Source organism: Mustela nivalis (genome assembly GCF_964662115.1).
Source record: "Mustela nivalis genome assembly, chromosome: 4".
NCBI lineage: Eukaryota > Metazoa > Chordata > Mammalia > Carnivora > Mustelidae > Mustela > Mustela nivalis.
In genome coordinates this window covers 70,158,904-70,185,750 of record NC_139023.1, presented here as the reverse complement: position 1 = coordinate 70,185,750, position 26,847 = coordinate 70,158,904, and the positions used below count along the sequence as shown (strand labels likewise).

Below are 26,847 nucleotides of genomic sequence, written 5' to 3'. Positions count from 1 at the left end.
CCCAGTATGAGACAGACTGTTTACGCTCTCCAAACACACAGATAATAGAATAAAGCAAAATAAAAGTCCATGTCTCCCAACAGAAGACAAATAAATCCCTTTAAAGACAGTTTTTAAAACTTCTGTGTATTTCAAGAGAGATATAAAGTGCTCTGGAAGGAGTAAGGTGGGTGCCTGAGGTGGGGAAAAAGGAAAGAGAGATTTATACCACCTCCTACCCCCCCACCCCCAAGCCAACACCGCCTTCACCAATCATTTAAATAGACCTGTGGCTTTGTACAGAAGACGATGTTTTGGTAAACAGACTACGTAATCCACTGCTTAAGTTCTCGGCAATGAAGAGCTAACCAAGGTCCAAATTAAAAGCTACCCATGCAAATGCTAACAGTGATCACTTCTGTGATTTTTGAGTCATGTGGCAAATAAACCCAGGAAGCTGTCCCTGGATCTGAACGTGGAGGATGGGGAAATGGCAGGACGGTACCACCACGGGTACGATCTGCGGACTGGCCAAAGTAAAATTCCACCTGACATGACTTGTTTTACGATAAAAGCACACAAGTTCATGTATAGGGAGGAAAAACAAATCCACTGGATTCTTTTCTTGCCAGCAGGGAAATACTAGAGATGGATTTATGGTGCCATTTCTGAATATTTTATAATGGTAAATTCTTTGTTCCACATCTCCCCCCCCCCCCCGTGAAAACAATGCATTATATACAAAAGGATTAAAAGAAGTAATTTTTTTTTTTTTTTCTTTTCACATTATTGAAATGGCAGTTGCTGGTCATGGTCTGCAGTCTACAAAATTGGGTGTCACATACACACTGCTTGGGAGGCTCCCCTGGAAACTAGAATAGTCATCCTCCCAGCTCACGAATATTTTAAAGAACAAGTTCCATTATTTTTGAGGACATGAATGGAATGTAACTTTTCACAAGTACAAAATTACTTCAAGTTTTCTAAATATAAGGGCCATCCCACTATAAAAATAACAGCCCCTCCAACCCTCCCCCACCCCCTCCATCTCTTTCTAATTATAAAATGGTACAGCCATTTCAGATCACTAATGTGAAAGCGGGAAGTAAATATATTATTATGTACATGTACAAAACACGTCAGTATTTCACACCATTTACATTCATATGAAAGAAGTCTGTTTATTGATCTTCCTTTGTGACTTGACAAGAAGAGAGTGGAGATAAGTTACAAAACACTCAGGCCCTTGCCTTCCAACTCTGCACAAACATTCCAGCCAGAGGCATCTCCTTTGCCAACAGAGCGAACGATATGCTTTGACATTTGGCGAAGAAAGGGCTGCGGACAGTAAGATCTTCTGTGGGGCTCTCCTTCAACTTTTCCGAGCTTGTGACATTCCTTTCTCTTTTGATAGACGGAAACTGTGTGAGGAAAGGCAAGTAACTAGTCCTTGAGGAAAAATGGTGACCCTAGTCAAATTAACTGGCTGACAGAACGGCATTCCTCCAGCAGAGGGCGCCCCGCCCCCTTGCTAGAACAGCCTACTGACCAGGAGGGACCACAGATGCCAACAGAGAGCTCCTATGCTGGCAAGCTTCCTCCAACTGCTCTGCTGTCTCTTCGCACAGGCAATAGTTTGGTATTTTCTTCAAAAGCGCGGGATACACTCTAATTAAGAAGCTCTCTTACATGAAAATTCTTTGGCTATTGAAAATCTTCACATTCTCAAAGAGAACAATAATTCCGAGTACAATAAAGCGCTAGTTTTGTCTAAAACTTTTTGAAGGGAAAAGGGAGACGAAACACCAGACTTGAAAGATGGTGTGGTACTAAGGCCACGATACGTTATTGTTTTTTTTTTTTTTTTTTTAGATTTCTGGATTTAGTAAGGGCCATCTCCAGCCTGCAAGAGAAAACCCCCTAAGGTTTCATAGTTTCGTCTGACTAGGCAACCCACCTTCACTTTTATTTACGAGACCGTTAGGAGAAAATTAAATGAGGCAATGGAAGAACATGTGTCCATTTGGATGGTGATCGGTCTTTGGTTTACATAGCACACATGGTCCTCACATTTTCCTGCTTCTCTAAGCCTTTCAATTCAGTAAGGAGGACAAGACCACAGACGTTCTGCCAGCAGCAGTTCTGGATACCGTGGGTGGAGCTAGCTACTTTCTCCCCAGAAGTTCTCCCTTGCTCTGTACAGACCCGGGACGCCTTAAGAGACCGGTTCTTGCCTCATCATTATCATCAACAAACATTTCTCAGGGAGCGAATAGCTCTGTAGTAAGTACAAACATCAATCAAGAGGAGCACAAGGATGAAAAGGTCTTTGATCACTGAGATTCCTGAAAAAGTCACCTGATTGAGACAGACAGTTCACAGGGTGATAAAGAGAGATGCGAGTGACCTCATCGGGTTCTTTGCACAAAAAGCAGGTTTTGTCCTTAAATGATTTGATAAATAAGGATCTACGTATAGGACCCGGAATCACCTCTTTCGTTTTGGGATAATTTCGTGTCATCAGAAGGGTCAAAGTGGAAGCATGGCGACCAATCTATGGATTACTATTATTATTATTTTTTAAAAAATGCTGCTCCTATTACAAAGGGCCTGGAGCTGTGAGATGGGGAGACAAGAAGGCAAAGAGAAGAGGTACGTGATGCTGAGAAACTCATTTTGCTTCTCAGAATTAATTTATCTTTCAGACAACCCAACCTTCTTTGCAACCATGAGTGTTTAACTCATGAGTGTTAAACTCCTTGAAACACACACACACATACCCAAAAACATGGGGTCAGCTCTAAACCTAAGGGATGAGCATTTATTTGGAAAGAGTGCCCATGCTCATGTCCAGCCATCCCTTCTCACTTCCTGCAGGCTGGTATTCCCACCTCCTGCCATCGTCAGTTACATGTCTGTGACACACAGCTCTGTGCAGGGAACCTTCCTCCCTCACCTTAGAAGAATGGTTTCTTTGTGTCTTTTTCAGTCTTAAAGAAGAAATGGCCCTCGCATTCCTTAACAAAGAGGAAGTTCTTGGGCTAAGAAGCAGAGTGAAGAAGCGTGAGTGGACATGGGATATGGTCTGGCCACTTGACATTTTTCTAAGAAATCTTAACCTCAGGGGCCTCTGGTGGACTAGGAAGGTCACAAATGCTCAAGGTAGAACATAACAGATCTCAATAGCATTCTGGAGTTGTGACTTGGCCATTATCTGCCTAGGAGACTTTATTGGCAAGGGAGCCTGAAAAAAAAAAGGCAATAGCTATAGCGGTCTGTGATTAAATTAGTGCTAGGAGAAGCGAAAACGGCTAACTCCATTTCGGAGGAAGTTAATTTGCCTTTAGAGTAAACTGGTTTTCCTCATTAGAAGTGCAAATATAGACACTGCCACACAATAAAACAAGAAAAACACTAACAACAGTAACTATGGTATTCACAATAACGGTAAGTCTACAGATCCAAAGCTACAGTTCCAAGGTTTTTTTTGTCCCAAAAGATGGGAAAAGGTTGTGTGTAGGTGTCTGTACAGAAAGAGACAGCAGTCAATGAAAGCCAGATACACACACACACACACAGGGAAAAAGGGAAAGAGATCAAAGCTCCACCATATAAAAAATGCCACTGGAAATTGCTGCAGGGGCCACAGTACCACAGGTGGCTGGGTCCTTGCTCCACAGAGGATGTGACTCCGTATCTCAGATTTTCTGAAAGACTTTTGATTAGTGAGATTTCTTTGTGTTCAATCAAGGTGATGCACTCCATGGATAACTAAATGCCACTTATTTTTTTATGCTCTGCAGTAATTTTCAGCTAAACACAACTTATACATAAAAAAAGAACCCCATGTCAGGCTATCTGTCACCATTTTTGGTTCTGAAGGTCTGGTGGCCGCAGGGATGTCAGCACGGTCTGAAGCAGCCCCCAGGCACCGTAGTTTCTGACATAACCAAACCCAGACCCGTTAATGTCCAGAATGAGGGAAATACTGAAAACAATCTTTGGACAGGGATTTGCCTTTATGGTTACTATCATGACGAGGTGATGTCAGAAAAGGTAGGTGGATTTTGCCACTGTCTTTTTTTTTTTTTTTTAAGGATTTTTTTAAAGTAATCTCTACATCCAATGTGGGGCTCGAACTCACACCCCCAAGATCAAGAATCGCTTGCTTTACCGACTGAGCCAGCCAGGCGGCCCTCTGCTATTCCCTTTCTGCTTCTCCCAACTCCCCTTCTTCCTGCCTAGGTTACTATTTCAGGGGTAACCAAGCTCTGGAGACGAAATCAATGGTTAGCTGCTGTATTCATGATCAGTGCTCAGTTCCTCTCAGAGGATCAGTCACATGGAAGAGGCAATTCCTAGAGGTGACTCTCCGTTCTCCTGAGGGAATGGAAATGCTCCCTCTCTTGCCTACAGCCTTGGGGTGAGAGGATGCTGACTTCCGAGCTGAGAGCTGGCAGCGGGCAGCTATCACGATTCACCCAATAGGGCTGGGTGGTCACAACCCCAAAGACTTCTTCTCCATAAGGCTACTCAGAGTCTTGTACCTGGAGTCAGTATGTAACTTCCCTGCACAAAAAGCAGGTTTTGTCCTTAAATGATTTGATAAATAAGGATCTACGTATAGGACCCGGAATCACCTCTTTCGTTTCCCTCTCAAATCCCCCGGGAGCACTGGCACTGGGAAAAGGCCTTTGGCCAGTCCAGAAGCAGGAGAACTAGGGGTTGAGGTGAAGTTGGATGGAATTCTTTTTGGCTCCCGAGTGCCACATACCAGTATAAGGGTTTGTCATAGAAGTGAGGGAGACAATTTCATTTCAGCACCAAATCAACATGGTTTGTGTGACTTAAAAAAAAAAAAAATAGGTCAGCAAAGTAATGGTAATAGTAATGGACATCAGTGTATGGTGAGAAAGGTCAGGCAGAAATTTCAAAAAAGCATGGCCTGACTATTTACTTGTCATAAAATAAACAGATCTTTGGGGCTCTCATTAGGCAACTTGGGTGGAGTCTAGTTCTCTCTGGAGGTAATTAGGTTTTAACTTTTTTTTTTTTCTTTGCAAGGGTCAGGGGATCTTGCGAGAATGCTGGAGCAGCTCTGCACCTGTACTACCCAGCTGGGAGCCATGGGCCACATGTGGCTGTTGACACAGGGCTGGAGATGTAGCTCGCCCAAAATGAGGCGTTCTGGGAGCTTAAACACACTATGGGTTTAGAGGATTTCATACAAAAAAGAATGTACAAGATTTCATTTATGCTTTTTACACATTGAAACAAAAAGATTACATATATCATTAAAATTATTTTAAAGCATTCCTCTTTCCTTTGTAAAATGTAGCCAGTAGAAAATGTAAAATTTACATGAGTGACTTGCATTGTATTTCTATTGGATAGTGCTGGTCTAGACACTCATTATAGAGGAATGCGCATCTGTAAATATGCATGAAGTTTGCATATGCTTCTAGAGGGTTCCCAGCTCAGAATTTACTCTTTGGGGTGGGGCAGGTGGTGGTGAAGAAGGCTATGGGAGAAGTTTTTCATTTCTTTTAAACGCTTCTATGCTGGTTGAACTTTTTTTTTTTTTTTTTTTTTAACCACCAAAGCCACAAGAAAATCCTCTGAAAACAAACCTTTGGTAAATGGAGAGCCTCCTAGGCTCAGGGATTCTGCAGCAGAACCTCCTTGGGGTCAAAGCCCACTCAGATGCCCCTCACCCTGCTCCGGGCCCCTCCTCATCTGTTCAGCATCCTATAGGGGGGCCACGTTGTGGTGTACAAAGGCAACCGATTCCTGATTTATCTGGTCACCGGCCAAAAGAGACAACACTCATCATATGGAGAAGTATGCAGTGCAAAGGGCATTTTCTCTCCTGGGTATGGAATACAATTTTATTTCTTTTGTTGTTGGATTATCCTTCTAATTCCACTTGACATAAGTGAATACCCAAGTGTGCTTCAGGTAGAGCTGACTCAAGGGTACACAGTGTAACGCTATGCTGATTAAGAACAAGAAACACTCTGAGACGAAGAATCCCAGACCGAGGACTAGAATTTGAAGGTATCCGGACATTACAGACTCTGTAACTAACAGCTGTTTTAAAACCAGGTGAAACTAAACCACTCCTACTTGGACTTCAACCCTGAATCATCTCGATAGTCATTCTCAGCACCAAAGCCATTCGTGTCCCTTATGTGTCAAGAAACTGCCTCCCCAAGGTACGAAGTCAGCTATATGTCATCACCATCTGCCAAAAAATGGACACCCCACCCCTCCACTGCCCCCCTCCCAGGGCAAAAAGCTCATTAGCAGTCTCAAGGCCAGAAGGAGCCTTGGCCATCATCTAGTGGAACTCCTTCATTTCGCAGAGGGAGAGGAGAGGCTCAGCAAACACGTGACTCAGCCCGGACTCCGGACTTCGGCTCAGTGCCGAGTTCGCTCCTCCTTGCCTGCCTTCGCACACTGACTCTGGGTTTCATTAGAGGAAGTGTGAGACTCCCAGAGAGCTGCGACATTTCTGAAGGTGGTCATCATTCTCCTTGCCTTGCTGCCAATTAGAAAGCATCCAATAGGAAATCATTAAAGATGGGAGCGGGGGAGGGGGGAGGTAGCGGGGGTGGGGGTGGGGGCAAGCGACCAGTAGTCTGCCATCCACTCCCGTGACCTCCACTCTACGTGTCAGCAGGCAGTGATTTACGACACAGCCCAGCTCTGGATTTTGGATGAGTATTAGTGTAATGAGGTGGAAAAGCCTTGTTAAAGATGTAAATGACTCAGTGAGAAAAGCCTTCCTTCTTAGGAACCCACGCAGCCGCCGTCGCCTTCTGACAGAGGGTGAGGTGATCCGTGATTGTCCGGGGAGACCATTCACTGCCTTTCTCATCTCTGCATGGGGATAGTCTAAATGAATTACAAAATTCCCCACTGAAAAAATAGCACATCTCTGTCATAGTTACAAAAAAAAAAAAAAAAAAAAAGAAAAGAAAAAGAAAGGAAAAAAAAAGAATAAAAATGTAAGTAGTTTAAAAATGCCGGTGGGTTTCAGTATCCATTGGATGCCTCTTTTCCTCTCCCTCTTTGTCTCTCTCCGTTAGGAGAGACTTGGTTAGCAAATTCCCCATGCTGTACTTTTTAGACCAAATGGTTTATCAGATCACACGTCCCTCCTCACTTGAGATTTAGATGTACTTGGGGAGCCCAGGAAGCAAGCTGCCAAGGATTCCCATGAACCCTTCCTTGAGGTCTGGTGAGGTTTAACCCAGGTGTGTTGGGATTAAGGGAAAACCCAGGTGCTCGCACACCTGGGAGAACCCAGTGTGTTTGACACAGGGTTCCCAGAGGACCGGGTCTCTTCTGAAGCCTCCATCACCTACAGAAGCCACTTGTGGAAGGAACAAGAACAAAAGACGGTTTCAGCCTTGCGGACACCACTATAACAGACATTTTGCTTTTGGGAAGAATATGCGGTGACTGGTCTTAAAAACGAGCTTGCGGTCCCAGCTACAAGCCCTACAGTCATGAAGAACAGCGCTACAGCCCAGAGGGGACTTCTGAGTTTGGAATTTCAGTCAAACACTGTAAGATCCAGGCAAAAATGAAGCTTGCTTCTCACGTCACAGGGGCCATTAACAGAGCCTGGCAAGTGGGAGCCAGCGTGATGTGAATGCAAATGATGAGTGGTAATCTCAGTGGATTCAGAGCTTAGTGTTGGGGTCTCTGGCAGCTAGGATCTTTAAGATCCACTTGAAAGAACTTAGATTCTTAAGGAAAGCTGGCCTTAGACCGTTTCGGGGTGCTGAGGCACGTCCCAAAGCCAAGCACACTTCATGCCGAGAGGTCAAGGCCGTTCATCTCCGAGACCACGTACAAACCGGTCACAGCAGGAACTGCTGCTTCGAACAGAACTCTGTACAAAAGCTGGAGTCAACCGAAGGGGTGGACATCATGTAAACTGCACACAGTCTTTAGAAAGAAACTGCCAAAGAAATCAAACAACATTCCCCAAACAACAAAACAAGACCTGGAAGAAAAGGAAATAAAACTAAGAAGCCCTAAGCATGTCCTTTCGGTCTGTTTTAGGAGCTCCTGAAGTGTGTTTACAAGGACATGGGAGGGAAAATTAGCTTTCAACTTCCCAGCTGCCAAGGCCATGGACTGTTGTACAGTTGGAGAGACGGCTTCCTGATTAACGTGACTTTGGATATTGCTTTCATTACCATTCTTGAGCGGAGCGCCGTGGAGTTACCAAGTGGTTCTGGAGGTGTGCGTAGCCGGGTCCAATTCTTGAGGTCCTCCTCCCTCCCTTCCCCTTGGGTCCTACCACCCCTTTGTTCTATAGTCACCGTTTCAAGACTTAACCTCTTCGCAGTCTTGGTCAGTGGAAAGTTCTACATCAGACAGTCCAACTTCCATTGCCATAATCAGCGAGATGTCAGAATCACTGCTTACAGCTGGCTCCTGCTCACCTGGGAGGAGAAAGCAAAGTTCATGGTCAACACTGAACTATGTCTTTGGAGGCTGGTTATTTTATACGATTGTCTTTAGGCACATTTCTTTGATGGCCGAGAGACAGTATTAGAAAAACTGGCTATTTAGTAAAAACAGAAACAAAACCCAAAACCAAAACACAAAAACCAGAAACTAGTTAGAGCCTCATCTCACATGACAGCCCCAAATAAGCTCCAAATAAGTTAAATGTAAAGAAGAAACTAATATAGCTGTAAAATATAGATATATTTTATAAGTGTATGTCTACATAGGAAAATATCTAATTTATCAAAGTAGGGCAAGAAACTATGTGGAAAAGCAGTTGAGCAATTCACAGAAGAACAGATAGATAAATGTGCATAAAATTAAAAAAATATTAAAAACATGAAAAATAAGGGGTGCCTGGGTGGCTCAGTGGGTTAGGCCTCTACCTTCAGCTCAGGTCATGATCCCAGAGTCCTGGGATTGAGCCCTGCATCGGGCTCCCTGCTTAGCAGGGAGACTGATTCCCCCTTTCTCTCTCTCTGACTGCCGCTTTCCCTGCTTGTGATCTCTGTCTGTCAAATAAGTAAACAAAGTCTTAAAAACATACATGAAAAATAAGATAAAAAGGCATACATCAAACTTGAAATACTTGCGAGCATTCCCAAAGGGCTGCGTTTTCAACATGTAGCTTTGAAATCAGTAAGACAAACTAACCAGAAAAGTGGACCCAGGTCGCTATATTTATATACAATATAAATGACCAATAACTATAAGGTAAAAATGAACGACTTTTTTTTTTTTTATAAAATCTTCACTCTTAAAGAAACATAGTATTACATTGAGGCAGGTACTTTGATATACTCCATGTAGCACTGTGACATTCTCACTCAGTAATTTCTTTTCCAGAATGTATCATAAGTATCCATGCAAAAATATTCACTCAAGCACAATTTATAGCAGCAAAACATCTCAAGTGACAAAGTCTAACGATGTAGAATACCTAAGGAATGTGTGTTGCTTCTAGAGCACCACCTTCTTGTAACAACTAAAGTGATACTTCCAAAGAACTTGAAGTTACATAAGAAAATGCTCACAGGATTCTTTTAAGTGAGAACAGAAGTATCAAAGCTTTATATGCAGTGTGGCTGACAAAGTTAACCAGAAGCCAGGAAGCCAACAGTGCTAGAAGAATTGTCTCAAGTTTGGGGATTTATAGTCATTTTCTTAAAAAAAAATTTTATTTTTCAGTTTTACTTCCAAACATTCTGCAGGGAACAAATATCATTCATTCCCCCAGACGCAGTGAGTCCCCACTATGTACCAAGGATTGGGCTCGATGCGAGGGACATCAGTAAGAGCGAGATGATTCCTGTCTTCAGGGAGCTTACTGTCCAGTAGGCAGGCCCTTCAGGAGATAGTCAGTCCCAACTCAGTGGGATATGCATGATGCTGGAAGATGCAGGAGCAGGGAAGAGGGCTATGTGACCCACTGCTGTCCCCCCATCGGGGACAACGTCTACAATGAGTCCTCAAGAAGAACTCATATTCTAGCCAGAAGATTGAGAAGGAAGCATCCCTTAAGCAGTAGCAATAGTATGTATAAATAGCTATGTCTGAGCATGATCGCGAGCCTTGTACAGATAGATGGGCATCTTTAATATGTCATATAATAATATGTCATATAATACGTCATATAATAATAGGTCATATTTAAATACGACTGGAGTGCAAGGTCAAGCTAGGGGCTCTGAAGGGAGGCTTTAAAAAAAGGTAGCTTTAAAACCAAAGAGCTTGCATGTCCCATTATCAAGTTGAAGAAACTGGAAGACCAGCAAAATGTTAAGCACAGAAGAAGCTGGTGGTTGTAATACTTTTGCTCTGATAATCACGGATATGATTTATTTCATGTTGACGTACAGTTAAGGAGAATATGTGAGTTTTATGAAAGACATGAGTTCTTTTTTTAAATTTAAATTCAGTTTACTTGGGCGCCTGGGTGGCTCAGTGGGTTAAGCCGCTGCCTTCGGCTCAGGTCATGATCTCAGGGTCCTGGGATCGAGTCCCGCATCGGACTCTCTGCTCAGCAGGGAGCCTGCTTCCCTCTCTCTCTCTCTGCCTGCCTCTCTATCTACTTGTGATTTCTCTCTGTCAAATAAATAAATAAAATCTTTAAAAAAATAAAAATAAATAAATTCAGTTTACTTAACATATAGTATATTATTAGTTTCAGAAACAATTTAGATTAATCAGTTGCATATGACGCCCTGTGCTCATCCCATCACATGCCCTCCTTAATGCCCATCACCCAGTTACCCATGTCTCCTCCTCCCCTCCAGCAACCCCCAGCTTGTATCCTATAGTTAAAATCTCTTATGGTTTAGCCCCTTCTCTGTTTTCATCTTTTTATTTCCCTTCCCATCCTCTATGTTCATTTGTTTTGTTTCTTAAATTCGACATGAGAGTGAAATCGTATGTTTGTCTTTCTCTGACTGACTTACTTTGCTTAGCATAATATCCTCTAGTTTGATCCATAAGGTTGCGAATGGCAAGATTTCATTCTTTTTGATGGCTGAGTAGTATTCCCGTGTGTGTGTGTGTGTGTGTGTGTGTGTGTGTGTGTGTGTGTGTATTACATCTTCTTTATCCATTCATCTGTTGATAGACATCTGGGCTCTTTTCATAGTTCGGCTATTGTGGACATTGCTGGCTATAAACATTGGGGTGCAGGTGCCCCTTCGAATCATGTTTGTCCTCTTTAGATAAATACCCAGTAGTGCGATTGCTGGGTCATAAGGTAGCTCTATTTTCAACTTTTTGAAGAACCTCCATGCTGTTTTCCAGAGTGGTTGCACCAGCTTGCATTCCCACCAACAGTGTAGGAGGGTTCCCCTCTCTCCGCATCCTCACCAGCATCCGTCATTTCCTGACTTGTTAATTTTAGCCATTCTGGCTGGTGTGAGGTGGTATCTCATCGTGGTTTTGATTTTTATTTCCCTGATGCCGGGTGATGTGGAGCATTTTTTCATGCGAAAAGACAATGAATTCTTAAGATATTTAAAAGGAGACAAACAGAACTAACAAAAAGTTATGGCCTTAAGAATCAGCTTGAGAGAAATGGGCTGTTTCACAGGAATATATCCAACCTAACAACCGAGCTCTAATAGGTTTCCTAGGCCCATAAATGCGTGCGGCTCATAGTAATGTAGACAGACCCCTGGCTAGAATAGAATGGAAGCAGCTCTCGACAGATAGAAGGATTTATTATTTGAAAATGGGGGCACTCAACAAATATTCAATGAAACTAGTCATTTAGAAAAAAGACAGAATTGGATCCCTGCCCCACACTTCACAACAAGATACATTCTAGGCTAACGAAACCCGTCTCTGTACCTGTAGCTATAGCCCGTTTTTAATTGTGCACATGCATTTCCTTCCCATTTATCCTCTTCTCCAGAGCCACCTAGTACTTTCAATCCCTGACTTTTGGGGAATTCTTTTTGCAAATTGGGATAGTTCTCCCTTCCTTCATGGCTGCTTTGCATTTGTTTTCTCTGCAGGGCTCTGGCTTGCTGCTGTGCAGGCTCTGCTCAGCACCACTCCAGGGAAGGCCTTCACTTTGGAGTCTGAGTGAGCAGTGTCCACTAGACTGGGACAGTGCACAACCTGCACAGCTGGACACAGGAGCTCGCTCTGTTTCTCAGATCCACTAAGTCCTTGGCCTTTCATCTGTTTTTTTCCCCAGTTGCCCAGATTTTGTTATTGTCTCTTTTTACCTTTTCCCATCCATGTTAGCCTACACCCTACAAAATCCCTTTGCTATAGTTTATGTGGGGTTTTAGGAGAGGCTGGAAGTAGTTTCATACATTCAATCTACTTGTTTCGCTCAGCACTCTCCTAAAGCATCACTTTTGCAAGGAGAAATAGAATTCTATGCACGAGAACTGGGAACCTGTTTTACTTCATGAGACTATTCTAGCCTCAGGTATAGTAACTACACATGTTACTTTGTCTAAGTCACTCTGCCCTCTGGGGCTAAAGTTTAGTTGTCTATAAAGTGAATTTGGACTGGATATCTCAGAGTCCCTTCCAGTGGTTACAGTTTGTACATGTACAGGTTGATGTCACCCTAGCACAGTCTTTCCTATCTGTTGCTTTCTCAATGAATATTTACAAGAATTCCCACCAAGGAACAAAGTTATAAGCCTCTCTTTCAGCACAACCCTCCAAATTATTGTTTTTTTAATTGAAAACCTTCTTTTCTTAATCAAAAAAGGTCCGTTGTATATTTAATACAAGCATATACTAAACGGGAGAATTCACCATTTGAGGTGTAGTGAATTAAATTATTCTTATTCTTGGGGATAAAAAATGAGGGTTAAATTATAGAGATATAATCTCTCTTTTTCTCCCTCTTTTTTTTTTCCTCCAGTGGTCCATGAACAAACTCAGCTCATGAGCAGCCAAAATTTTCAGCTCGCAATTACACTGTAAGTCAGCCAAGAAGCTCATCGTGGAGTGGTTCTATGACTTTCATAAATATCTAGTTTAAAAAACAAAACAAAACAAAACAAAAACCAAAAAACAAAGGCAGCCCAGATCTGGGCTGGGTTAGTCAGAGTTCTATAAAGATAGGTCCATGTAACCTGCAGTGGCAGCTTCTCACCTTCACTTCTGGCTTTTTAAGCCACCAGTCTGCAGATTTCAAGGATTCATTCCCACTGTGGGTTTTCTAAATTGGAACTTGGGAATCGAAAGAAAAGCCATGGGGACGGATGGAACTATGGCTGCTGAATTCATGATGCTGTTTTGGAAACTGACCGTCCTGCACAGCTCCAGGCAAAGAGGAATCCGAATCAATGAAATCAGATACTTGCCAAAAAGCGGCTCAATTTTTACAATGTAGCATAGTATCAAGCATATCAGCTAATCATTTTCCATGTCAAAACTTAAAACAAAAAAATGATCTGAAGACATTCGAAATTATTTTTTTACTCCATCCTATGTTTTTAATTGAACTTAGTCTGTGCCATAATTTTTAAAAGCAGGGCTTTATCTTTTAATTAAGGCAGATGTTTTACTTTGAGGCCACAATAATACAAAGGAAACCCGCTGTCACTAAAACATTTAGAAGGTTCTCTGTAGGTGGTACTAATTGGGGAGTGTAAAGTAGCTATTAGCAATATAAATGTTCATGGAATATTACCTCCTTCCCTGAAAAAGCTGATATAAAAGGAATGCAGAAATAACATTGGTCTTTACTGCATCCTCACAACAACCCTTTGATGTAGGTATCTTGATGCCTGTTTCACTGATGGAAAAAAAAAAATACTCTCAGTCCATTGGATGCAGTAGTATTACACCTACTTGACCTACTTTCTTCTCTTGGATTTCATGCACTGTAAAGACATGGAGAGAACTGAAGCGGAGAGCGATAGGATCCACTTAATATTCTAAAAGATCACCCTTGCTGTTAAGTGAAGAACAGATTGGTAGGACAAAGGGTGGAGGCAATCTGGAGGAAACTATTGTAGCAAAACAGACAAAACGTGATGACGGCTTGATACAGCAGCACGGGTGGAGATAAGGGGACCCGCTGAAGAAATCTTTTAGGAAGAGGATACACTGAAGGGTGATGGGCTGGGCAAGGGCGGCAAGAGAGGAGAAAATGAAGGATAACCCCCATGTGTCTTTTATTCTTTTATAAGATTTTATTTATTTATTTGACAGACAGAGATCACAAGTAGGCAGAGAGGCAGGCAGAGAGAGGGAGGGGGAAGCAGGCTCCCGGCTGAGCAGAGAGCCCGATGCAGGGCTCGATCCCAGGACTCTGGGATCACGGCCCCAGTCGAAGGCAGAGGCTTAACCCACTGAGCCACCCAGGCACCCCTTACCCCCACATTTCTTGAGTAATAGAGGTACCACTTATTCAGCAGGAGGAACTGAAGATGAGTTCAGTTTTGCGTGTGCCACGTGTGAGAGGCCCGTGAGACTCGCAAAGGGAGATGGGGTCGGCAGCTAGATACAGAAGTCGGGAGGGCAGTACGTGAAGTGAGAGGCTTCAGCAATTTGAAACCAGGAGAGTAGATGAGGTGTTTCCAGCGAAAGATTATAGAGAAAAACACCAGGGACAGATCTCCCCGGAATACTAAAACCTACTGCCAAAAACTCAAACTCATGCCGCCAACATGATTCGTTCTGCCTGTGCCATGTTTTCTTTTAAAGTATGAATTAGTTACCAATATTTAAATGTCAGGCTACTTTACATACAAATTTAGATTTGAAATTTACCTTGGAAAAATAAATACCTGGCAATATATGCCCAATTCCTGGAATGAAATCATTGAGGGGAACAGAGGAAGGGCTGCCCCGCTTAGTTCAAGTCAAAGACGGTCTGGGTCCCCACAGCCGTCTAACAGTCTGCTGTCCTGGTTCATGGTACTTGGCCATGTAGAGAGATCAGCTGAAAACCTCATATTTAGGGGTAGGGCAGAAGAACACCAGAGGAGGGTAAGCTCCGAAAGAGCCTGAAAGTGGCCAGAGAATACCGTGTCATTGATTCATTTCCTTCTTTTCTTTTAAATATATTCTGTTTTACCTCCTCCATAGACACTGACTCACCATTAACAATCCATACCCAAGGAAATGAGGTACTGTGAGTATTACTGATTTGGTTGGGTGGGTTATAAGGCTAACTGTCATCTTATTTCACAGTCTTGAGTGTCTTTATCACAGCATTAACGAGCATCTGATGAGAAGATGGGCAGAAAAGACTCCATTTTACATGGAGTTTTGTAACCTATTTTCTTGACCCCTAACTTTCATAATTTTCCAGATGTAATTGTAAGTACAATCCAGCAGTAGCCTGTGATTAACCGAAATATTCTTAGTGTTGGGACTTATTCCATTTAATCCATAAATTATAAATATCTTTGGCTTATCTTTCTTAATATATAAATATCTTTGGCTTATCTCTTAATATATAAAAAATTACCTAAATACTCACAGTTTTCCTTTGTAAAATGGGCATTGCAGTTGTAGTTCTGCTGTGGGTTTGGTATAGGGTGTATAATAAAATGTGCCTGCATGATCAAGTTCCCTCCTGAGAATAGAAGAAGACTCTGAGATCTGCGTCACCTGGTGTTGGGCATACCTCGTTTGTCCCTGGCACTTCCCTGGCTCAGCCCCATGTCCCTGTCAGCATTCTCATTTCAGAATCCCACCATGCTCCTCCTAAAATAGGACACACTTAGTAGATGTCTGTAGCATTGAACTTGAACTAAAGTTCTCTCTGGCCACTGTAGGGCTCAAGTTTGGTATTTTATTAGCTAATAACAATCTTAATGCTTATTGAGTATTTAGTACATGCCTAGGATTACACTAAGTATTTAAACAGATTATCTAATTTAATATTCAAAATCAACTTATGACATAGTATTATTTCTATTTTCAGGCTATAAAACTAGAGCTCAGAAAGGTTAAAAACCTCCTGAGCTTAAACTGCAAGTAAGACTTAGAAGTAGATCTGACTCCACAGTCCATGAATTTGACTATATCTTTATTTCTTGGTGAGATTCTTAACCTGAGGGTTAGTGGACTTGCGGGGGCACCCAGGTACCTAAAATTCCATACATGTTTATATGGTCACACACATACATACATTTTTCTGGTATGAGGACTGCTTTCACTAGATTCTTAAAGAACCACACAAAGGCTAAGATCCATTCACTGAAGGGATCTTGTATCCTGAGTGAGTTGGAGAACACACTGCCGTATGCAAAAAGAGTGGCTTGCCTTTCTTTTCAATGCATATTTTGGTTTACATTTCACTGACTATATGTTCTATTTATTTGACATGACACTTTTCATATGAAGTCACTGCTTTCCTACTTGTTTCTTTATGATGGTTATTTGAAGCTCAAGCAGAAAATTATCCTTCCCAGAAGAAGTTTGATCTTTACTGCCTGTCTTATGAAAGAAGGCGTAGAGCAGTAGCGGGCTGGAATAAGTCCTCCTCTGTTAAGAATGAACAAACACTGCCCTCAGAGTAAGTGTTCTCTGTGTTGAAAGAAAATAAGGTGGTGATGAATACAATCCCTCAGGTGTCCCGATTCTCCAGGAGGTCTGGGGTTACATGCTGGGAGCTGCTCTGCATCGCATAAAAGATGATTTTTCCCCCATGTACTTGAAAAATAAGGTCTCAGAGAAAAATGGCAGCCTTCCGTCCACTGCGACCAACGCTTATCTTCTTGAAAATAAGATATCATTTCCAATCACCCCTGTATGATGCAAGAGCACCACAGGAAGGGGGGCTCAACCAGATCGGAGGGCTTAGAACATTATCTTATCATCTCTTCTCAGAAATGTGATATTTTAGAGCTGAGGCACTACCTACATACTCCCTGTCATAATCTTGGTGGGCAAGTTAGTTCAACTTCAAATGCAGAGTGTTTTCAATAAGGAAATGTGTCCCTTTTGCAAGGATCCCTTGCCTTATCTCTTTTGCCTAGCAAGAATTTGAGTAGATCAACTTCTGATTAGGTTTAAATCTTCCCTCTCGGGAGGGGCTTCTGCTGTGAGAATGACAGGCCCGAAGGCCACTTTCCTCAGAGGCTGTGCAATAATATCAATAATAGCTAGAATGTGTTGACTCCTTCCTACACGTCTGAAAATGACATTAAAAAAATTTTTTTTTATTTACTTATTTGAGAGAGTGAGAGAGAGAGCATGAGAGGGGAGAAGGTCGGAGGGAGAAGCAGACTCCTGCAGAGCCTCAGGCCCGATGCGGGACTCTGTGTGGGACGGGATCCCGGGTTTCTGCGATTATGACCTGAGCCGAAGGCAGTGGCTTAACAAATTAAGCTGCCCAGGAGCTTCTCACAATGACATTCTGAAGTAGCTGTATGATGACCCCGATGACTGCTACACATTTTACAGGTAAAGCCAACCTGTCCAAAGTCAAGTGCACAGACAGGGGCAGAAATGGAATCTCTACGCCAGCCTGCGATATTGGCAACTATGCCTTTCTGGAACACCGAGCTGTCAGATCTTTATGTGGCTGTTAAGCTGTTCTTACAGACAACACTTGGCCACATCTGGGAACTAAGTATTCCAGGGCTACAATATAAATTTATCCATCTGGGGACACCTGGGTGGCTCAGTTGGTTATGCGTCTGCCTTCGGTTCAGGTCATGATCCCAGAGTCCTGGGAGCGAGCCCCATTATGGGTTCCCTGCTCAGTGGGGAGCCTGCTTCTCTCTCTGCTTGCTGCTACCCCGCTTGGGCTCTCTCTCTCTCTGACAAATAAATAAAATCTTTAAGAAAAAAAAAGTATTCATTATAAATTTATCCATCTGGCTAGGTCACTTTGAAATTGTTCTGATAAAACCAGTGCCTTGGCCTCTTTAGGTTCTTGCTCCATAATGATAAATAGATGTGTGTGGAGGTCAAATGGGAAAAATTTGTTCTTCCCGTTCAGGTGGGAAGAATGCTTTAAGCATTATTTTTATGCGAACTTGGTGAAGGAGAACTCCTGGGAAGCTTACATACTAATATCACATCATTATGATTTCACTTTGCTTTCATCTCTTTGTCATTGGTTTTCCGTCCTTGGGACACTTCATGCAGGAAGGGAATGATTTCGTCCAGTTGCTCAGACTCCTTATAGATTTCATGAACAGTTCATTCATCGAGTAATTCCTCATTAAGTGCCAAAAGAAGGGACAATGTGCCTTTTGTGATAGTTTCATATTAGTTTGCGCAGGAAGGGACATAAAGCCTAGTGAACATTTATTAACATTATTAATAGCTATTTTACAATCTCCCATTAGTACAACCTACAGAAAACCTTAAGCATTAAGCACAGTATCTGATATATGGAAGGATCTTGATAAATGTGAATATAATTGGAATTAAAAAAAAGTAAAGAAAAGTGCGAGATTAGATAGATTTAGAGAGGTAGGCAAATATACAGATGTACCCATTTTTATAATTGTATAAAATTATCTACAGACTTCATTTATTCATTCATCAATTTATTTAACCACTCTTTTATTCAACGTGTATTTACTGAACAGCTTATTAGATAGGCACCCAACACTGGAGATGAGCTGTGAGGAAATAAAGATGAACTAAAACAGACTCTACTTTTATGCTGAATTTGATCTAGTAAGACTTGCTCAACACAAGTTTAATTCGAGGTGATACTTGCTAAAGGTAATATGAATAAAATGCTAAAGAAACAGAGGAGTGGGGAGAATTTTGCCTCCAACTGGGTAACCAAAGGGGTTCATGAAGTAGGTCACAGGTAAACCAGTGGTGAGATCTAACTGGCACTGGAAGTATGGGGAGGAGGGAAAACGACATTCTTTTCAGGGGACCCAGTGTGACCAGGTGTCATCAGAGTATACGTCAAGGCATGTGGATTGGACTGCAGCTTAGGATATTGGACGATGGTGAGCTCTGTGCTGGAAGTAACTCATAGCTACTCTGCACCCTGCCTGCCCTCTCCAGGTTCACGGGGAGCTAGAAGACCGGGTGCTGCATTTCCCAGACTCCTTTGCCAGTGGGCTTATGTGAGGTCCTGCTAAGGAGGGAAGCTACCATACTTCTGGTTTGGGTTGTGGGTTCTGGAAGTGTTGGCAGTGGTTTCAACAGAATCAGAGTGGGGAGGAACGTGAGTTCCTAGGTAGCCTCAATGCTGGTGGCTTCCCCAGGAGAAGCAAGACAGCTCTGGCAACATCAGAATAGAGAGGGTGCAAGCGCAGGAGCTCTTAGTGACACCAATGGATACACTTTTTTTTTTTTTTAAATCAACATTATTGAAGCATAATTTACCTGCAATAAATTGCATCTGTTTAAAGTGTGTAATTTGGAGCACCTGGCTGGTTCGGTTTGTAGAGTGTGTGACTCTGGATCTCAGGGTCATGAGTTTGAGCCCCATGTTATACATGGAGTCTATTTGAAATAAAAAAAAATAATGTATAATTTCATGAGCTCTGATGGATGTATATATCTGTGCAACTACCATTATTATCCTGAGGGTGTTTTGAAATAGTGAGCACTTCTATTATTTTCCCAGGGCCCCTTACTGTCAATCAATGCTTCTGTTACTGCCCCGAGGTGACATCTAAGCTATTTGTTTGTTTTTTCTAAATAACTATCAGATTTTTTCAACCCTGGTATAATGGACATTTATGGGTGGATCATTCCCTGCTGTGGGGCGGGGGAACGTCCTGGGAATTGTAGCATGTTTAGCAGCACCTCAATTTCTACCCACCCTCCCTCTCCCCAGCTGTGACAACCCAAAACGGGGCCAGATATTGCCAAATGTCGCTGGAGAGGCAAAATCACTCCCAGCAAAAAAGCAGGGCTCTGGTTTCAGGTGCATTTTCTAGAATGCCATTTTATAGCGTGTACTCTCTGGTGTCGGGTTCCTTTCACTCAGTACACTCATTTTGAGATTTGTCTTGATGCTGCATATATCAATAGTTCATTTCTTTTTATTGCTGGATGATATTCCCTTGGGCGGATGTATCCCAGTTGGCTTATCTACTCACAAGCTGAGGAACATCGGATTATTTCCAGTGTTTGGCTGTTGTGAATCAGGCTGCTATGAACATCTGCTTGCAAGTCTTTCTGAGGGCATACATTTAAAATTTTTTTTTTATTTAAACCCAATTAGCCAACATACAGTACATCATTAGTTTCAGATGTAGCGGTCAATAATTTATCAGTTGCGTGTAACACCCAGTGCTCATTGCATCACATGCCGTCCTTAATACCCATCACTCAGTTACCCCACCCCCCCACCCACCTCCCCTCCAGCGACCATTTGTTTCCTTTAGTTAGGAGTCTCTCATGGTTTGTCTCTCTCTCTGATTACTTTCCATTCAGTTTCCCCTCCCTTACCCTATGATCTTCTGTGCTGTTCTTATATTCCACATAGGAGTGAAGGGGCATCAATTTTCATTTCTCTTCAGTAAACACCTGGAAGTGCATTGCTGGATCTGTATGGTAGGTATATGTAAACTACACAGAAAACAGCCAGACTTCGTGTGTGTCAAAAGACACAACACATTAAATTCACTCTCAAAACAATTTTCAAGTATATAGTGACATACCGTCAAGTATATGTACATTGTTGTGCAACAGATCCCCAGAACCCTCACCTCTAGCCCTCCTCAGACTCTCTCCTTTTTTTTTTTTCCTTTTAAAGATTTTATTTATTTGAGACAGTGAGAGAGAGAGCACAAGGAGGGAGAGGGGCAGAGGAAGAGGAAAAACAGACAAGCCACTGAGCAGGGAGCCTGATGCAGGACTAGATCCCCGGACCCTGAGATTGTCACTGGAGCCGAAGGCAGACGCTTATCAGACTGAGCCACCCAGGCACCCCTTCTCTCCCTCTTTCTACAAATAAGTAAGTCTTAAAAAAAAAAAAAAATTCCACTGAGATTTTGATAGGAATTGCATTGGACCTGCAGATTACTTTGGGTAGTATGAACATTTTATCATATTAAGTCTTCTAACCAATGACTATAGGGTATTTTCTCATTTATTGTGTGTCTTTTAAATCTCTTTTGTAAATGTTTTTTGATTGTTTTAGAAAGGGGGTAAGGGGGGTGGGAAGAGGGAGAAAGACAATTTTAAGCAGGTTCCATGCCCTGTGTAGAACCTGACACCGGGCTCGATCTTACAACCCTGAGATCATGACCTGAGCTAGAATCAAGAGTCAGATGCTTAACTGACTGAGCCACCAGGCATCCCTCTTTTGGCAATGTTCTATTGTTTTTAGTACATAAGTCTTTCATCTCCTTAGTTACGTTTATTCCTAAATATTTTATTCTTTTTGGTGTTATTGTAAATTATTGTCTTAATTTCCTTTTCAGTTTATTCACTGTGTTATAGAAAAGCAATTGTTTTTGTGTGCTGATTTTGTATCCTGCAACTTTGCTGAATTCATTGATTAGTGCTAACAGGAAATTTTTTTTTTAATTATTGAATCTTTGGGATTTTCTAGATATTAGATCATGTCATCTTCACACCTAGCTATTTTTTTTTTCCTTCCAATGTGGACGCTTTCTATTTTTTTCTTGCTTTACTGCTCTGGCTAGGCTTTCCAGTACTAGTCAAATAGAAGTGATGAGGGTAGGCATCCTTGCCTTGTTCCTGATCTTAAAAAGCTTTTAGTTTTTCACTGCTGAGTATGACGTTCGCTATGGGCTTTTTTCATATGTGACTTTTAATACACTGAGGTAATTTCCTTCTATTTCTCATTTGTTGAGTATTTTTTAAATCACGAAAGCGTGTAGAATTCTGTCAGGTTTTTTCTGCATCAAGATGATCCTGTTATTTTTATCCTTTGTGCTTTTCATGCGGTGAATCACATGTTGAGATCCAGGATCCATCTTAAGTTAATTCTATGTACGGTGCGAGGTAAAGCTTGACATTCATTTTTACCCAAGAATTTTGTGATCAGCTTCTTATATTAAATTCCCTTCTTTTTAACTACCAAGAGTGATTTCATTTTCCCAACTGGTCTCCTTGATTATAGTGACGAGGTTGGAAGGATAGGCTATATGAAAATGCTGGGGAATTTGAAGGCTAGGCTAACATGTCATAAATCTTTTATTAACACACATGGGTTATATTACGTGTGCATAAGAAGTACTTGGTTAAATCGCTGAAAAATAAACAGTTTCAGTTTCTCTCTCAACAAAATAGTGATAATAATACTTTTTTGGCAGAGCGTAATGAGATCTGTTACATTTATGTAGAGATAGACATATGCATGCGCACACACAGCACTTTGCACCACCGTGTATCCAAACAGGTGCTATGTCAGATGATGTCTTGATATTATTGTACTTAATAAATTTACTCAGAACCTGCTCTATTCCTTTCCCATGAAGACTCCTGGCATCCTTCTTTGTCCATTAATGTGCTGGTAAGACAAGGGGTACCCTCTCTTTCCCTGTCACTATCCTCCTGTTCTTGTAATGTCCTATTTCCTCAGTGTTCTTGGATGCAGGCTGATGCATCAACATTTCTTCAAGAGCTCATTTGCCCTGTGACAGCCCTATCCCTCCTGCTTGTAGCAGTGTCACCCTGATACAAGATAGCCTAACCCAAGAGTCAGAGGAAACTAGAGAACAGGGCTCTGAGGGAAACACAGAGTCTGGCTTAAAGGTCAAGCTGCAGAACATGGCCAACTTGGGAATCTTTCCCTTTGCTCTGGACTGAGGGAGGGCAGAGGTAGGAACACAGTTTCTTTTCTGAAAGAAAGAAGCATTTTAAATAGGGACTCTGCTGAAATATAAGTCTTCAAGAAGAGCAGAAGCAAACTGCAAGGTAATACATAGTTGAGTGCTAGAGACGAGACACTGCCAGGAGCACATTTGGGTCTCTGTATGCAGGCATCATTTCACATCAATCTGTTCTCCTACCACAATCAATTTCAAGTTTTTTTTTTTTTTAAAGATTTTATTTATTTATTTGACAGACAGCGAGAGAGCACAAGCAGAGGGAGCAGCAGCAGAAGAGGGAGAAGCAGGCTCCTCGCTGAGTAGGGAGCCCGATGCCGGACTTGATCTCGGGACCCTGGGATCATGATCTGAGCCGAAGACAGACACTTAACTGATTGAGCCACCCAGGCACCCCTCAATTTAAAGTTTTTACTATGATTATCATTTCTGGCCATTCTGACCATCTGCCCCCCGGGGCACATGGAGAAGCCTGCTTATAAAACTTCAAGACTGCAAGTCATTTGTTTAGAGGAACCTCTGGTTGCCTCTATCTCCTCCACCAAATACAGCATAATTCACCTTTGGCTGCTGTGAGGATAGATTAGGACCTGGTGTTTTGGGGCAGGAGGGGAGGACTCTAAGTAGTGGCACAAACAAGCCCTCCAAAACTGTTAGATTCATCTCAGCTAAAGAGGCCCAATGTTCTGAACTAGAGCACGAGTTGATATCCCAACAATAAACTACTGAAATTTGCAGTAATTGGGATGGCTATGCCTTCCTGGAAAATCTAATGGATTCTATCTAAAGCACATAGCTTTAGCAAGAACAGTGGTCCAGTCATACATGATAAGATGATAACCTAACCCATTCCTCTGGCTCACAGAACACAATTTCTAGCTCCTTGTGTTTAGAGTAGAAAACAGAATTTTAATCAGTATTTGGCCATGCAATGGGAATTCCTTGCCATGAGTTTAAGGTAAAGATAGAGGAGATACAAATGATATAATGTGATATAATAATTAGAAATATATATTTGATTATTCAGACGACCAAAATCTATTTCTCAGATGTATTTGAACTTCATCCACAGTTTCTGAAAACACATCAGAGCCATAAAGGTGAAATGGGTGTCTTGTTATGAATGAAGGTGGCTTCTGAGACTCACCCAAGGGCAGGAAGTCCAACCATGTGGAAGTCCAACCATGTGCCAGAACGTTTCGTCCTGCCCTGACCTCCAGGGAGAGGAGAGGGGCTGGAGGGTTGAATCAGCCAGTGACTTAGTCATGAACTACGTAATGAAGTCTTCAGAGAGACCCAAGAGGACACCTTTCTGGTCCCTTTTTTTCTAAAAGTTTCCACATGTGGGGAACCAGAATGCTTCAGAGCCAGGCGCCAAGCTCCGTGAGGATAGAAGCTCCTTTGTTTGGGACCTCACCATAGGTATCTCTTTCTCATATCCTTTACTAAACGTTATCATATCCTTTAATAAACTGGGAAATATAAGTGTTTGCCTGAGTTCTATGAGCTATTATAGCAAATTTTTAAGAAAGATCTATTTATTTGGGGTGGGGTAATGTGGGCACACAAGCAGGAGGGGCAGAGGGAGGGAGAATCTCAAGCCGACTTTGTGCCGAGTGTAGACCCAGAACATGGGCTTCCATCTCACATCCCTGAAATCCGGACCTGAGCCAAAACCAAGAGGCCGATGCTTCACCAACTATGCCACCCAGATGCCCCTGCTCTAGGAAATTAATTGAACCTAAGGAGGAGGTTGGTGGAACCAAAAATCTGTAACTGGTCAGCCAGAAGCAGGAAGAAACAGCCGGGGCCTGAGACTGGCATCTGAAAAGGTAGGCGGGGCCGTGGGTGGGACTGAAGCCTTAACCTGGGGAATCCACACCATCTCTGCATAGATGGGGTCACAATGGAGTAGAACGCTCAGACACGCTGCTGGTGTCTCAGAAGTGCTTGCTCCTGCTGTGTGTGTGGAGACTCCACCCACAACTGGAATTGGATGGGGGAACATTGGATGGGGTCAACCAGGGAAGGGGGTATGATGGGAAAAGAGGAAGATGAGGTGGGGGATTTTTTTTTTCTTTTTTCTTTTCTTTTTTTTTTAGATTTTATTTATTTATTTGACAGAGAGTGAGATCACAAGCAGGCAGAGGGTCAGGCAGCGGCAGGGGGGAAGCAGGCTCCCCGCTGAGCAGAGAGCCTGATGTGGGGCTCCATCCCAGGACCCTGAGATCATGACGTGAGCCGAAGGCAGAGGCTTAACCCACTGAGCCACCCAGGCGCCCCGAGGTGGGGGATATTAAGCTGAATCAGGCATTTGTCCTCCATTCTGCCCCTTGGGGAGAGAAATCACTGCTCTTCCACTCTCGTGGGCCTTCTTTCTTTCATAACCAAGCAGATAAAGCCAGAAGGGCCTGAGAGTTTCCTGATCACCCACTCACGCCATCAGATGAGGTAACGGACAGAGAACTTTTAGCCTAGTTTCTGGTTCAGAGAAGCCCTTAATAAAATGTAGGTGTTGATGGTGGTACTGATAAAGTTGGAGCTGCTCTTCACGTTGCTTGCAGGGGCATAAACCCATCTCCCACTTTTTTTTTTAAAGATTTTATTTATTTATTTGATAGGCAGAGATCACAAGTAGGCAGAGAGGCAGGCAGAGAGAGGGACAGAGAAGGAAGCAGGCTCCCCGCTGAGCAGAGAGCCCGATGTGGGGCTCTCTGGACCCTGGGATCCTGACCAGAGCCAAACGCTGAGGCTTTAACCCACTAAGCCACCCAGCCGCACCTCCCCCACTTCTAAGTGAGGAGGCAGACAAGGAATCCATTGTCACAAGCTGGTTGAATGGTACAATGCTTAGTATTAGGTCAGTGTTGAGATTAGGTGTTCTAACTTAAACAGCCCTTTCCAACTATTTCCCTTTTACAAGCACATTCAACAAAATCTTGACAAATGGGGATTCAAGAGAAATAACAGTGATTCTCCAGAGTGAATTCCCCATATGGGGGGGAGGTAGTTGGGGGAGGAGGCAGGTACCAAAACTTTTCATGGGGAGGGATAAGATTTGTATGTTTACCCAAAGGGAGGATGGCTTTCTTTTTTTAAGTTGGAGAATGTTGAACTTTAAGGTGAATATTTAAAAAAATCATTTGCATTTCATTTTTTCCCCAGATATTAAATTAAATCATTACTTTATGGGAGATTTTTCTAGATTCACTATCCCTACCACTAATCATTGGTTAAAAGATTGAAATCCTGCCTGACTAGAAGGGTAAACAACCTTAACTTGACTATCCCTGAGTCTTCTTTAGCATATGAAAGTTCCTTGGGAGACTCCCTTTTTCCTGATCTCCCCCAACCCCACAGTATATAATCAGCCACCCCTCACAACTCCCCTGACAACTCCGGGGCAGCTCTTTCTGCCCAGGGATCCTGTTCCCAGGGCTTTAAATAAACCACTATTCTGTACCCCCCTACCCCCGCCAAAAAAGATCGAAATCCCTAAATGCTTTATATGGGTTTGGTACCTCTTTAAAAATCTCATGGTATCTTGAAGCAGATTTTCTTGGTGGGGGTCAGGGAGATGGGGACAGATACTAAAAATAAAGTCACAAAAGTGCAGGGAGTAAGTCAGTAACCAAACTGCTTTGTCTCCATCACCAAGCACTGACACTTACTGATTTTTAGGTGTCTGTCCAATGTCCCCTCCTCAGAGAAGCTGTCCTTGTCTGTCTGACCTAATAGACCCTAACCATTCTCGAATGCCTTACCTCGCATTATTTTAATTTTATTTTTGATAATCCTATCTTAATTTTATATTCCATACATTATGTTCTTCTGTCTTGTTCAATGCAATGTGATCCCCATGAGGTCAAACACCACATCGCTGCAAGATTCCCCGACACAGGAAGAAGGGTCTGAGTTATAACAGGCTCTGAAAAAATATTCAGTTCATAAATCATGTTCTATTTCAGTCTGTCTTTTCAGTACAAGCAAAAACAACAAAGTCACATTCGCTTCCTTTGTACCTCAGTTCCAGTTTTAAACTCTCAACAAAGCAACCACTAATAAACCTGACCTGAGTCTTCTAAGTACATTTTACACAAATGTGGGGGGGTGCACACGCATGTGCACATATATCTACGCA

General features: G+C 42.5%; 1 protein-coding gene across 1 annotated transcript in view; it reads right to left on the bottom strand.

The window, feature by feature from the left end:
* Positions 1 to 5,400: 5,400 nt before the first annotated feature.
* Positions 5,401 to 26,847, bottom strand: part of RNF150 (ring finger protein 150) — a 255,102-nt gene continuing 233,655 nt past the window's right edge. Inside the window, exon 7 of the mRNA XM_082728470.1 lies at positions 5,401 to 8,441. Within this exon, the coding sequence (XP_082584596.1) occupies positions 8,323 to 8,441 (119 nt within the window). The 3' untranslated portion in view covers positions 5,401 to 8,322. The remainder of the gene's footprint in view (positions 8,442 to 26,847) is intronic.